The 14,357-nt window shown below is 38.6% G+C and overlaps 1 protein-coding gene across 2 annotated transcripts in view; it reads left to right on the forward strand.

Moving 5' to 3' along the window:
• nfatc3a (nuclear factor of activated T cells 3a) overlaps positions 1-8,707 on the forward strand; it is a 118,436-nt gene extending 109,729 nt beyond the window's left edge. For both annotated transcript variants that reach the window (XM_017706175.2, XM_017706176.2), the window contains exon 10: positions 4,658-8,707. In XM_017706175.2, coding sequence (XP_017561664.1) covers positions 4,658-4,734 — 77 coding nt within the window. In that variant the 3' untranslated portion in view covers positions 4,735-8,707. The remainder of the gene's footprint in view (positions 1-4,657) is intronic.
• Positions 8,708-14,357: the final 5,650 nt, after the last annotated feature.

Genomic DNA, 14,357 nt, shown 5'->3' on the forward strand with positions numbered 1-14,357 from the left:
AACACCCAGAAGCAGCTTACAACACTCAGAACACCACAGCCAAAATAACATCACATCCTATATGTGCTAATGCACACTGCTGCTAAATTAAGCCTTATTTGACATTTAAAGCTCGTCTTGCTTTTTTTTTTTGTTTTGTTTTTTTTTTTTTGAAAGATCAGAGGGTCACAAGTTCAGAAGAAGATCCACAAAGAGAGATGCTGTATGTTTTGAACGTTCTTTTGTCAGAGCTTATAGAGTCATAGTATCTTCTTTCTTTTGTTAAAACTGGATGAAGACAAACTTCCCCCCCTTTTCTAACTATAGGAGAAGACAAATGTCTTCAGCATTCTGCCCTTTCCCAAAGCTAAAATGCTAACATGTCTTCTGGATGATGCCTTTAGCTTCCCTCATTTTTCTCTTCATGCCTCCAGTTAAACATTCTATAATGGGCTATCGTCACAAAAATCCTTTTTTTTTTTGGGGGGGGGGGGGGGGGGGGGGGGGGGTAATTTTTAATCCAGTAGCCTCTCAAGAATTAGGATTCTTGACGGTATCATTTTTCTTTAATGTTGTTGTAGAGCAGAGATACAGAACTAAGGCATTAAACGACAGAAACAGAGTGAGGCCTTTGTTCAAAGCTGTTTGAAATAGCTCACCTGTTATAGATTTTTTGTGAAAATAGCTTTTAAGCAAGACAAGCCTGCCTTCAGAGCCTTGGTGTTTAAGACAGTATCACTGCGCTTTGGAGCTGTGGCATAGTAGGTAGAAGGTCAGAGGTTGTCAGAGTGTGGAGCGCTCCTATTATTCAGCCACCTGCATGGGCAAGTACTGACTGATGTGTGCCTACAGTAAGCCCAGCCTCTAGAAGCAAAAGCTGTCTGGTGGGCTTTTTCTTTAGTAATGTCTGTGGTTTTTCTGTGTCTTAAACTTAAAAATAAAGGTGCCAAAAAAGAGGTCACTTGGTGCGGTGTCAGAGAAGAGCCATGTTTGGTTCCCTAAAGAGCTTTTCAGTTGAGTGGTTTCAGTTGTGATTTTTAAAGAACCATCAATTGAAAAGTTCTGTAGGGAAACAAAAATATTTCTTTGACAGCATTGGTCCAAAGAACCTTATTAGCAGCTTTTTTTTTTAAGAGTGTAGTTTTGGAAGTCCGTGGCTGTGGGTTAGAACCTCACCATAGTGTGACTGTCTAATGTTTTCTTGTTTTTTTTCCTCCCTTTTGTTACCACACCTATAGCACCGTGAGCATTAGGCTGCCTGAGAAAGTCTTATTGAAAGGTCTTTATCTGGCAGTAAATGCTTATTTGTAAACATTAATATAAAATTGTGGTTGTATGTCTGTCAGTTTGGTAGCTTCCCCATTTCCAGTCATCTCCTCAAGGAAGCCCACTATTTCCAGTTACGATCCAGTACCAAGTTAGGCGAAGTAATACTTCAGTACACATTAAATCATTGAACACATTGGCATTGAATACATCCATGCGAGTCCAATGAGAAGTTGGATTACATTTTATTGTATTAATGACTAATCAAGTAAAGTAATACTTGAATTTGAATACTTAAACTTGAATTAGAAATTGTAATATGAATAATATGGAGACATGACCAAGTCTGTGAGTCAGTTGATGATTTTTGCTTCGTGATAGGCAGGGAGTTGGAAGGGGGCGTTTCACAGGCAGCAAAAGGTACTACATTTTGATCAAAGATGACAGAAAAACAAGGATTTTGTCTTTTAAATAGTATGACAAAGTGTTGCATACATATTGCTATCATCCCCAATATTGTCGCTTAAATACAGTTCTGATGCACACATGCATTACTGAATGACCATTGCACCGGTGGTGTGGGATTCACATTTGAGAGAAGCAGTAGTAAAAATACTTATTGCAAAATCTGTAATGCCAGTATTTGGAGGGGTGGCATGACTAGCAAGGATTTCATTACATCAAATTTAATTAATCATTTAAATGTAAGCCATGCTAAAAAGCACAGCGACTCTTTGCGGCTCTGAAATGATTCAAATGTAAAGCTGCCCAGCCAGTAATACAATTAATTCATGTTTAGTATGTTTTATTTGAGACACAGAGCTCTGCTTTTACCAAATAAGATATTTTAAAAGTGAAATAGTGTAAATGTCAGTATTTATAAGCACCTTAGAGAGATGTAAGATTGAATCAGTAAACAGCATCAGCAGATACTTGAAGATCAAGTATCATGGTGGAAGGAAAAAGTGGTATTAATACGATATGATGATCTCTAATGTTAGCATTCATTAACATGGCAAAAAAAATGATTTCAGGCTAACATTGACATTTGATTGTGTTCGAGGGCTGGGTTTCTCAACAGCGTCTTAGCACAAAGTTGTTTTTTTTAAGGGTGGAGCGAGCATCACGCTAAACATTCCTTCTACCAAGCTGGTCTTAACACAAAGATGTTTTTGGGAAACTGAACCCAGATGAATAGTTCTAAACCAATGTCCTGGTTGGCCCAAGACTTTGCACAGTACAGAGTATTGCTGTGTCTGTTGTTCTGTGTGTACTGGATGGAGCAGTAGTTATCGAGCACTGGCTGTGTTGATTGACTGTGTGGTGGTAGTCTTGAAGAAACCCTCGCTGAGCTGCCTGCTGTGTCTTAGCCAATAAGACATGTGGAGACTTTGGCTTGGCCAATGGAGCATGTGGCGACCACTGGCTCAGCCAATAGAATTTTTGACAAGAAACTGCTTCAGTTTCACTACAACGATCACAGCTCAGTCAGCGGTTCCATTGAAAAATCGGCCCCATGTCGGGCTACATGCTGACTTATTTATTTAATATCTGTCTTCCAGTCTGCTGGAGTAATTACTCCACTTGCTTCAGTGCTCCTTGGGATGAGGAGCATATGTTTAAAGAGTGGATTTTTTATGTAGCACTAACAGTGCTCACAAAAAGCCAATGGTTGATGTACCCAAGGCCCATTAAACATAATTAGCTAAGGCTCTGTGCATCTAAAACAGGCTTTCAAAGAACTGGAGGATAATATTCATAGAAGATTGGCTGCTTGCTGTCTAAATTCACACTTTGACACTCTCTTTCACTCTCTTACTCTCACACACAATCTATTCGTGGCTATGCTGCTGCAACCACTGAATGGAATAGTTCTGCCTGTCTTTCCATTTGCCGCGAGTGCGTCACATACCAAAGTCTTGAGTTTGTTTGGGTTTTTCTTTTCTTCCTCTCTCTCACTGTTCTCTGTCTTTCCGTTGGCTCTTAAGAGCGTGGCGCTACTCTACCATGCACCACTGGCACAAATGACTGACACTCAGCATGGTTCAACACTGCCCTCTGCTGGTGAAGAGAGACTCTGCCTTCAGTAGAGAAATATTTTATAGCAGGTGTTTTGGGGTAGCTGAGCTATTGTGATCATGTATAGACTGCCTTTGTTTAAACCACATTTAGAGGAAAAATAGAAACGTAGGCTAAACTATTATGCAGATAGCCCCTTATAATGAACTATAACCTGACAGTCTCTGACCAAAGACTTTTCCATAGGTCAAATGATGCTTTGACACATTACACATATTGCACATAAAAGAAAAAGAAAAATTTTAACACCGCAGACAAATCATTAGTTTGGTTGATTCCAAACAGTGTACAAGCCAGAGATGGTGCCATCTTACAAGTAGGCCTGTCAGAATTACATAATGGCCTGAGCTGGCCGCAGTTATTTCCCTCATTGCTTTCGCAATCATTTGCTGACATCACAACGAACAGAATGTTCAAATGTTTTTTTTCCTCAGCTGGGTTAATATAAACTTATCTAAAATAAAAAAATCAGAAAATGCATTCATTGAGCCAAAATAACGAAAGCAGTTTATTTAGGCTCAAGCTGTTTCATGTCATGGGATATGTGAAGTATCAACAGCTAAAATCTAACAGTAGAATGTAATAAACCTATAAGACCTCTTGTAGGAATCGTAAAAAGGAACAGTAAATCGTAAAAAAATGAAAGAAATTTTGATGGGATTCTTGTTGAAATCTTATAGTAAATTATAATAAACCTAAAATAATATTTTTTAACACAGTTTTCAAATCTGAGGTCACAATTCTATTCAGTGTTTTAATATGTGATTCTACAGAACTCTAATTTTGTACTTCACACATCATTTCAGATAAACAGTAGTTCTCCAACTGAAGATTTCCAGTGAATGCCATGCCCCCCTTTAACAAAATAAGCCCCCCCCCCCCCCCCCCAAATTTAAATCCCTTGAACTGAAGTGTAGTTTTAATGTGGGTGTGTCCCTATCATAGGCCCTGCCCCATTCCCACCCGTTTTACTGATGGATTGTGTCCGGATGCCTGGTTTTGATGAATACTTGTGAACACATAGTTTTTAATTTGATTTAATTTGATTCATATTGAAATGATTAAACCTTTAATATATTGGGATATTTACTGTTTACTATAAAGAACTGCGTACATTTCATGGGTTACTATAACACAATATTATGGAGATGAACGTATTATAGATTATTATCTTAGTATAATAAGTGTCATGCAGAAATATAGAAATTTCTATATTACTATTTTTTCAGTAATATTGTATTGTGCTAGGAAATGTAGAGGAGCATTACCTTTTGCTTTAGCTGTAGTTCTATGTGCATCTGAACTGGCTTTCTGTCTTTGTTTTGTCTTACAGTGAATGAAATCATTGGCAGAGACATGTCTGAGGCTCCGGGGGTTCATGGCACCTCAACGGCACACAGTCAGTCCTAGCCCACCGCCTGCTGCTCTGTTTCAGGCAGCAGAGTGTGTGAGCAGCCCTGCAGAGCTGTGGACTCAGTCAGACCAAGCCACAGTACTTCCATCCACACGTCCAGGCAGGCCAAACATGGCACAGGGACGTCCTGCCCCGCGCTGGCATCCAGCTGGGCCGAGACCCCTCCCTTCACCTCCTGTGGACCTACCAGGCATCAAGAGAGGTGTCATGTGGAGACTTTTGGGGGAGAGAAAGCTCACACACACACACACACGCACACACACACACACACACATTCAGGATAATATTGGTATGTGGTTGTTCCAAACATGCATATTTCTCAGTACGTAGCTGAATAAGTCGAGTCTCTCGCTCTCTCTGCTTGTTTTTTAACAGTAGTTCTCAGGCTTTTTCTTCAGGCGGCAAAGATGCTTCGGATCAGCCATCATATGAAAAACAGCGAGCTATGCAGCCCATGATCCTTATAACTAGCGTATGCAATATAAACCCACAGTTGCGTCAACCATAATGGCCGAATATGTGTAGATGCTGGTGTCTGGGATTGAGTTGGAATGGATGGAACGGAATTCAAGAGGAATCAACCCTCTCTTTTTGCCCGTTTAACCAGCCTAAGAGTGCCCTCTTGAAATCAGCACCGTCTCAGTGGCGCCCTCTGGGGGACAAGCCAGAGCGTTGCGGACGTGTGAATAATATGCAACATTCCACACATTTCTAGTGTCCTTTTTGAGCTGTAGATATGATCCCCTCTTTCTCCTCTTCAGGTTGAACAAATGCCTTATAAACTTAGCAGCTTGGATTGACTGCAAAAAAGTTTTGAGTATAGATGTTCTTGTTTCTTTTCTCCTTCTTCAGACTATTTTTTTTCTTCTTCTTGAGGCTGAATTTTGTTTGAGGACACAGTCTAAATGTTCTAAATCAGGTTTGAGTGTTTTTTTTTGTTTGTTTTTTCATTTAGAGTCAAGCTATTCTGTGAGTGTGATCAAGTGTGTCAGTCACATATAACTCCTACAGCGCAGTATGTACAAACTAAATTGAATAGTGTCTAAAGACGTCTGTACTTAACTAGAAATGCATAGAAACAGATGAATCGATTTATTCAGAAAGCTGAAAACTCCAGTGTGCCTTTCAAACGACAATCATGCTCAGATCTGTAACAGAATCCAGATAGCATCTTTATTTCATTTTTTTAATGGTGGCCATATTGAAGTGGTTGGGAAAGCTCTTTCTCTTCATCCTGCAAAAGGCTGCATTTTGACAATCTTGACAATCAACAGCTATCTGCTCTTCAGTACGCTTTCCTAAATGCCATGAGACACAAAGTTTGTGTCCCAGATGGACACTGGAACAAGTGAAACCACATTTTCGAGTCTAGCCATTTCATTTTATTGTGGTAGCCAAAAAGATAGAACTGATTGTGAAAGGAAATTCCATCAGTTTTTCAAACTGTCTGCATAATTCAAACATTAAGACGTAAAGTCAGTCTGAGAGGTTTGATGTGAAATGTTCATTTCTAGAGACACGAAAGTCCGAATTATTCATAGCAGTGGGGATAGGCAAAGCTTGGAGCCTAAACAAATTACATTTTTGAATTAATTCATGCCAGAGAGGTACATTCAGAAAACCTGCATGTACGTCTCCATCATGAATTAATTTAAATAAAAAATAAGGCAAAAAGTATCTAAAATGTATCATTGTTTAATAAAAAATCTATTAGATGCATCGTAAATCTCTCTTTAAAGATTTTGTACCGATTCACAAAATATCCTCAGACTTTTACACAGGCTCTACATTTTCCCTTCTGTAAAATAAATTGAAACATCACCCTACATAAATACACAGCTTTGTTTAACAACCAGCTTGACAAGCTGATTACAGGCCAGCAGGCTAATATGTAAAGTTCAGAAGGATTAACTGTAAAAGTGCGATATAAAAAGTACATCACGTTTCCCGAATCTTAGAGGCTTCAGATGTTCACAGTCAGTCTACAACTGCTTTCACTAGTGTTAAAACCAGTGTAGGTAATCAACAGCAAAGTACAGCAACCTGAGCTTGGTGCTAATATAAAAGTGAAAATCTCATTAAAGAGTTAATGAAGGTTAACATTAATGTAGGCATTATATAAGGCTTCTTACAGAGTGGACGTTTCACTGCTTATGCACATGCTTAGTTAATGAGAAATACAGAGGGATAATATATATAATAATGTAGGCTGTTTTACCATCCAAACAAAAATATTGGTTTACCACTATTTTACCATAATTAGCATTATATGTAAAATGGTTGTAGTTGTGCTGTAGACATTGTGATCTCTGGTTCTTGTTGGCACCAGTTGGTAAGTTTCTCTGCTATGAACAATTTCACATTAAACTGCTCTGAATGACTTTGTTTACATCTCAAAGATTGAGAATTTGGTGGAATTCTCCTTTAAATAAGGTGCTGTACTATTTTGATTGCAAATCCAGTGAAAATCAGTGTTTGTGCTTATATGTGGACAAGCAAGTGTAGCCCAAAGTGAGAGAAAAATCCAGGGATTAATGGGATATGTTTGCATGGAGACTGGTCTCAAACTCTACAATTGATTGGGTGCTATCGTTGACTTGTACCTTTACTCATTAAATTAATTAATTTAGCGTAATAACATACCTGGGGTTTGATAGAAACAAATCTATGAAGAACTGTATTGGCTCCTTGCCTTAAAAGCTTTGATTTGAAAGTAATAACTATTGTATGTATATTTTTCTATTGTAAACTGGTGCAGCCACTTAATAGGTTTTTTTTGGAGGGGTCTTTGAGTCTAAGCGGTATTAATGACTGTTGTTATTAGTTGAAAAATGGAAAAAAGAATGAAAGAGATCTGCTATGCACTAAAAACCTGCCTGTTGCCTTTAAAAAAAAATAAACTAAAAAAGAAAACCTTGATGCCTCTAGACATAGTTGCTATAGAGAAGCTTAACTGTAGCTTAGTATGCCAGACGTTCTTTTTCTACATACAAGAACTGTGTGTGTGTGTGTGTGTGTGTGTGTGTGTGTGTGTGTGTGTGTGTGTGTAATCCTGCCTTTTAAAGGAATAGAGCGAGTGTCTTAGGAGTGTGTGTGTGTGTGTGTGTGTGAGAGAGAGAGAGAGAGAGCATGTTCATGTCAGCAAGTGTATCCAGTTAATTGTAGATAGCTGTTCTATAAAACTCATTCAGTTTCAGTGGTGAGAAAGCACATGGATGAATTTAGGCTATGCAAGGAGACAGACAGAAACGTGATATTTGGCATCAACTAAAAATAGCAGATATGTTTGATATTCAGCTCTTGCATTTATACATAATATATATAAATATATATATATATATGTGTAGTTTTTTGTTGGTGTATGTAAACCCATGTAGTACCAGGTGATTTCAATGCCACTTATTTAATTTAAACTATCAAATATACAGTAGGAAAGCCTTAACTTGTGTTTGATATACAGATGTGTTTGAACGTTTGGGTTTGATTTAGGAGTAGCATTTTAAAAAAATCATACGCAATAGGAGGGCAAAACGGAAAACGTGGGAATTCCGGGACTAAAACCAGGGCTCCCATCAAGCACCTACTTTTCGTCCTGTTCTTCAAACCAAAGAGCGAACAATGTGTTCCCATTTTACATACAGATGACAACACAGACTCTACAACTCTATTTTTGATACTTTGAAATGATGGATGTCATTCCTAAAGTCGAGGGGAATATGCATATATATATAATTTTGTAAAGTAAAAAAATTATATATATATATATATATATATATAATTTTGTAAAATAAAAGGGAAATACAAGTTGAGCTGCTGTTTACAGAGCCTTGTATTGTCATTTCTTGTACATTTTGTATTTTAAACCTTTTGTAATTTTTAAGACTGCTGTGCTTTTTGAAATTATCCAAAGGGAATAATTTGCATTGTAGGCTCTTCTGATGTAGTGTATCAATAAAAAATGAAAACTAAGGAAATGGCTATTCATTATTTTTATGTTATTGCTGTGTTCTGCGCCAATGATGGACAATATTCTAGCTTTTCTGTGTATAATTATTAAAGCTCGGAGCAGTAAATGAGACGCATTTTTTAAATGTAGTCCAGACAGTAGATGAGAACGTGGTAGTTCCAAGATGAAGTGCCGTTCTTTGCACTGTCCATCATGCACTCTTGATGAAATGTGTTGATTTAGCTCTTTGTATGTCTGTCGAGATCATCTCTGAATCTGCAGAGTAAACAAAGCTGACCCGATGACATCATGACTTGAAATACCTCATTGTAAATTTTACATGTAGTGAACTTCCATGTTCTTGCATTTTGACTGGTGTGTAAATAAGCAGTCAGAAACGTTTTCCCAGCTTGGCACTGACGTTGATGAAAATATGGCCTTTCAAATGACGCAAGGCGAGTAGTAGGAATAATGGAAACCTTTTGGGTTTGCTGTCTTTGTTAAGGTCCAGGCATAGTGCGCCAAACCCTACCAGAATTACTAGTTATTCTTCTTGTTAGTCTTTTTCTCCGCTAAAATGAATTGCCAGACTAAACCATCCTAGAGATATAAACTTGCGCCCAATCCCATTTCTTCCTTTTCACCCCTACCCCTTGTTTTCGAGTGTCACTTTGCTTCTTGGAACTGAGTTAACTAGCTACAAGGGTTAATGGTTCAAATCTTCCCCTATAAACGGAACAAACCCGCAAATAAAAAGAACTATTTCATCAACAGGCTACTAGCGGTGCTCTGTACTGCTGGTCTTTAGATACGTTTGGGAAATCATTCGCCTACAAAGAGAGGGTTGTGACTATTTATTTATTTATTTATTTATTTATTTATTATTATGGTCAGCTATTCCCTAACTTTTTGTGCGGAGCTTCCCGTTCCACCTTAAACGCGTCAGAAATGCAGCACCATTTAAGGTGGAACAGGAAAATTAGCTAGCTAGCTACCGAGACATTAGTATAGTAGCGATTTTTTATGCTTATTATGAAGAAAGGATGATAACACACTGAAACAACATTAAACTAAGACATGATTATTATCATAATTGTAAATTTGTAACTGGGAAAAAAAACATTTGTGGGTTTCTTTGGTCGCTTGCGTAGCCATCGTGCCGGTTTGTCGTCTTTTCACATAGCAGTCCGTTGGGAGGGCGTCTCCGAAAAACCTCCATCTGGAGACCCATGAAGCCCTGACACTTCGCTCTACACCTCTGTCTCAACAAAAATCAGGACACCCTACTCCTAGGTGTGAATGCACAAAACTGAGTGGTAGGGCTGTGGTGAGATGGGACTGGGCCTTGGTCAATAGGCAGTAGTGCCTCCCGCTGCTCTAGAGCACAATATGAGGTCTAATCAGTGTTGCCAACTCCTCAGTAAGGAAAGAGGCTATTGGCTGTCCTAAAAGTCACTAGAAGACACCAAATGATGTCATCACCTAATTTGCATAATCGTCTATTTGAAGCTGTAGAATAAAGGAATATCATGAGAGAAAAAAGTGAGTAAAAAAAACACCCTAATATCTACCTATCTATCTACCTGTCTGTCTGTCTCTATCTATCTATCTATCTATCTATCTATCTATCTATCTATGTGAGGTGGAACTGCTACTCTAAGATAGACTTTTATTATCCCACTGGGCGAAATTTGCATTGTTACAGCAGAATACACAGTAAGCAGATAAAAATGTGTATCATACAAAATGCAAATTATGATATACTATAGAAATAAATAAATAAACAAGGCACCTGTTAGCAGAAAAATATAAAAAATAAAATAGAAATATAGCCGCAAGCGGCGACGAGTGGGTCCAAGCACCCACAAGCAGTACCAGCCTTCAGGTTTAGTTCATTCAGCCTAAAAAGGCCTCAAGCTGTCTGGGTCTTATTCATAGGCAGAGTGAATAGAACTGAAATGGTGTCAGTTAATCAAAAGGCCTTCAGATGTCATAAACAATGAGCAGAGGTCTTTATACACATTATAAGTTTCTATTCATATGTACTGAGCTACACTGGTTTGTAGAACATCCAGGAGGTTGTCAACATAGATGTAAGAACAACAGGACTAATGGCAGCATTTCTCACATAGTGCCACTTGCACAGTGGACTGGTTCAGTATTTAACCCATTGACTTGATGCAGGCCATAGTGAGGCCTAATGCACGGATAAGGGGCTCTATAGGTGTAGAGAAGCTCAGTGAAACTGGGTCAGAATCAGTCAAAAGGCCTCAATATGATATCAGTATTGATCAAGGACTAAAACCATAGACGTTCACCAGGTTTTGGTCAGAATGACCTTTTGACCTTTGTATAATAAGCCTTTGTATAGTGAAATCTTTGAACAAATAAGGCAAAATACCAGACAAGCAGTAAAATTTTTGACATGACATGCAATTAAAAAGTTGTTCAGGTGAGTGAACTGAGTCAAATGGCACCAATTGTTTATTGATCTACCATGTAATAACATTGTAATAGCAATTTAAATGATTTTTAAGTGTTTTTGAGTGCTGAAGTGTCCCGTAAAGGCCAATCCGGACAAAAAGTGGCATACACCCTTAAAGTCTCTGTATGTAATGATGCTTGAAGTTTGGAGGTGATCTGGCCAATGGTCTTTGAGTTATAGCAAATCAAGTTAGCAATGCCATGACCGCAGTAATTAGTTGACTGATCCACATGACCCTGAGTAGAAAAGTCAAGATTTTTTTGATAATTATTTAGAAGAGTTGTAATAATATAGTAATGACATGTAATAATAGGTTTATTTGTATGTATAACGCCCCCCTGTGGTCAAATCTTTTGAAACTAGACTGTTTGTTAGAAAGTGGATACATGTAGACACCAGTCAAGTTTCATGATGATTGATCAATGATAAGCCTGTCAAAGGCCTGCTGAATGCTGATTGGCTGATGGTGTCCATAAATTTCAATGTATCAAATTGGCCTTCAAGATTCACTTATAGTATGTGTAGCAGATGATGCCTGCCAAGTTTCAGTTTGATCGGATGCCCAGATGCTGAGAAACAGTTAATTGGCAATTACCCCTCCTCCTAATGACATATGTCCACCAAAATTGAATGGCATCCACAGAATCTTGTCTCGAATAAGCATATAAAGTTTCATTGTTTTTGGCTAAAGCATCCTTGAGTTATAGAGTCTTAAGTGAATTTTGAGTTTTGTCAGAAGGGCTAATTAGCATATGACAGCCATAATGTTTGCAAATGTCAAGATTTTTTTTTGATAATTACTGACAAGCAGACTCTTCTGAGTTTTCTGATACCAAAAAATTGAGGATTGAGTGAAAATTGTAGGACTAGTTCACAAAAGTATCAATGTAAAAGGCAGAAGCATTCTCCACGTATAGTTTTGAATGAATTATGATCCATGTCAGAAGGGTTAATTAGCATATGGCAGCCATCGTGTCCATTAATCATATTGTTAATAACTGTTGATGAGCAGACTCTTCTGAACGTTTTGATATCAGACACATGAGGATTGCTTGAAAAAACTTGAACTAGTTTGCAAGTTTATGCAAATTAGCAAAAAATCTAAGTGGGCGGAGCTAAGTGGTCCAAATGGCGAAGTTGTTTGGCTTGACTCAAGGAATCAGACAAAGAGGAATTCTGACTACAGACTTCATGGTGCAGGAGTTATGAAGCAAAGCGTGTTTTGCTGCTCTATAGCGCCCTCCTTTGGCTAATCGGGGTCATTTTTGTCCCTGGTCGAGATGCACACAAAGTACACCTATCCAACAGGTTTGGTGTCTCTACTACTTACGGTCTCTTCTCCACAACACGTTTTTAGGAGAAATGGGATACTAATAATAATAATAAGAAGAAGAATCAGAGCAAAATCAACAGGGTCCTGCGCACATGCGTAAAAAGAACGAGCTGCTGTAACGGCTGCCCCTCCTCCTTTATCCGGGGTTGGGACCGGCAAAGTGACCTTAAAAGAGACACTTTGCAGAGTTACATAGTTTTGTTTTTTACATTTTATTTATATTTCCATCCCGTTCTGTAAATAGGGGGCGGGGTCAGCATCGGCTTTGGGCATGCGCAGTTGATTTGCGGTGCGGCTGTGGAGCGGCGTGGCTCTGCTCGGACTGTGAGACCGAGCTCACGGCAGCACCCGCTGCTCGCTGAGGACAGTAACTGGAGAACATCTGTGTCCATCTCAGAGCCTCCAAAAGTCTCCAATAACACCAGAAAAAGTCGCTAGAGGGGTCTGAAACGCCGCTAAATATGGCGACAAAGCCACCAAGTTGGAAACACTGGGTCTAATCTAGTGCCTCAACGGGGCACTACAGCGCAATTTTTGACTCATTTTCACCACAAAGTCGCCCTTACGAGTGCATTGGGCTTCATTATGGCATATCAAAGGGTTAAACTTTGAAAACAATTTTGCAAATACAACCGTTAGAAATTGTACCACTAGTCATGCATTTTTGCCTTTGTTAATCTTTTACATGCTGTACACAACTCAAAAGTTCTCTTTAACTCATTAAATACGAACTTCAATATATTTAATGTTTAAAGGCCATTACTTATAATTTATTGAAAAAAAAACAAATTTTACTTCCTTCCACTTTTTGTCTTCTCTCTGTTAATATAGCTAGGACACGTTTGACTTCACTGGCCCAATCTGCGCTTGGCCTAATCAGGCTGCTGAGTGTCACATCAGTAGTGCGGTTACATGGGTCTGGCTAGGAGATTGCAGTAAAGCATAAGCTTAAAACTGGAAGCGTCTTTCCCTTTATGTATAAACTGATTGCTCCCCTGTCAGCTACTTCCAGGCAAAATCTAGTCTAAGCTGTGTGATGGTCATTCAAGGTCCTACACGGTTTGGTCAGTTCAGCCAATATTTAGCGAGCAGAAATTATATTGAACTTCCCAATGATCTCTTGGGGCTGTCAGTCAGCAGCGTCCATTCCCTCATATCTTCTCTGTAAAAGACATGAACACTATTGCAACTTGACAAGAGGCACTTCACATAAATTCACTTCCCAAATAAGCGACTGAATAGAGCTGTGCACAAATATGTTGAGACACCCGTTTACACGATAAATGTAATTTATGCCATGACAAAAAATAAATTAAAAAATAATTGAAATAAAAAACCCATAGACAAATAATAGACTGCAACCTCTCTGCCTGCTTGTGCACATAGTTGTGATATTGTGACACTGAGTAAATGTAATGGTGAGTCCCAGAGGAATAAGCACAGTGCATCAACATCATATAAATTGCATTGCATTCAGCAACCTAGTATGGGGTATGGTAGTGCGCAGTTATGGATGCAGATACGCACTGAATGGCTCTATGAGACTAACTAAATCATGTGGATTAAATCAGATGTTATAGGACCGGTTTCTTTGACATTATGCCCGTTCTTGCACTGCACATTGGCATCAATTACATATACCATGTAGTCTAATAAACTGACCCTTCTATTTCAGACATGATCGCTTCAGACCACAATAACATTTCACCCCTGTTGACCTGAAGCCATCATGAACTTCCACAGCAACCACAGCACTTCTCATTTTGGTCTTTCTAAGAATGCAGCACTCCATCACCAACAAAAAACAAAAAAATAGCAGCATGTGTTTGTGTCAATGTTGTCATAAGAAATTAGG

This window comes from Pygocentrus nattereri, chromosome 25 (genome assembly GCF_015220715.1).
Source record: "Pygocentrus nattereri isolate fPygNat1 chromosome 25, fPygNat1.pri, whole genome shotgun sequence".
NCBI classification, from domain to species: Eukaryota; Metazoa; Chordata; class Actinopteri; order Characiformes; family Serrasalmidae; genus Pygocentrus; species Pygocentrus nattereri.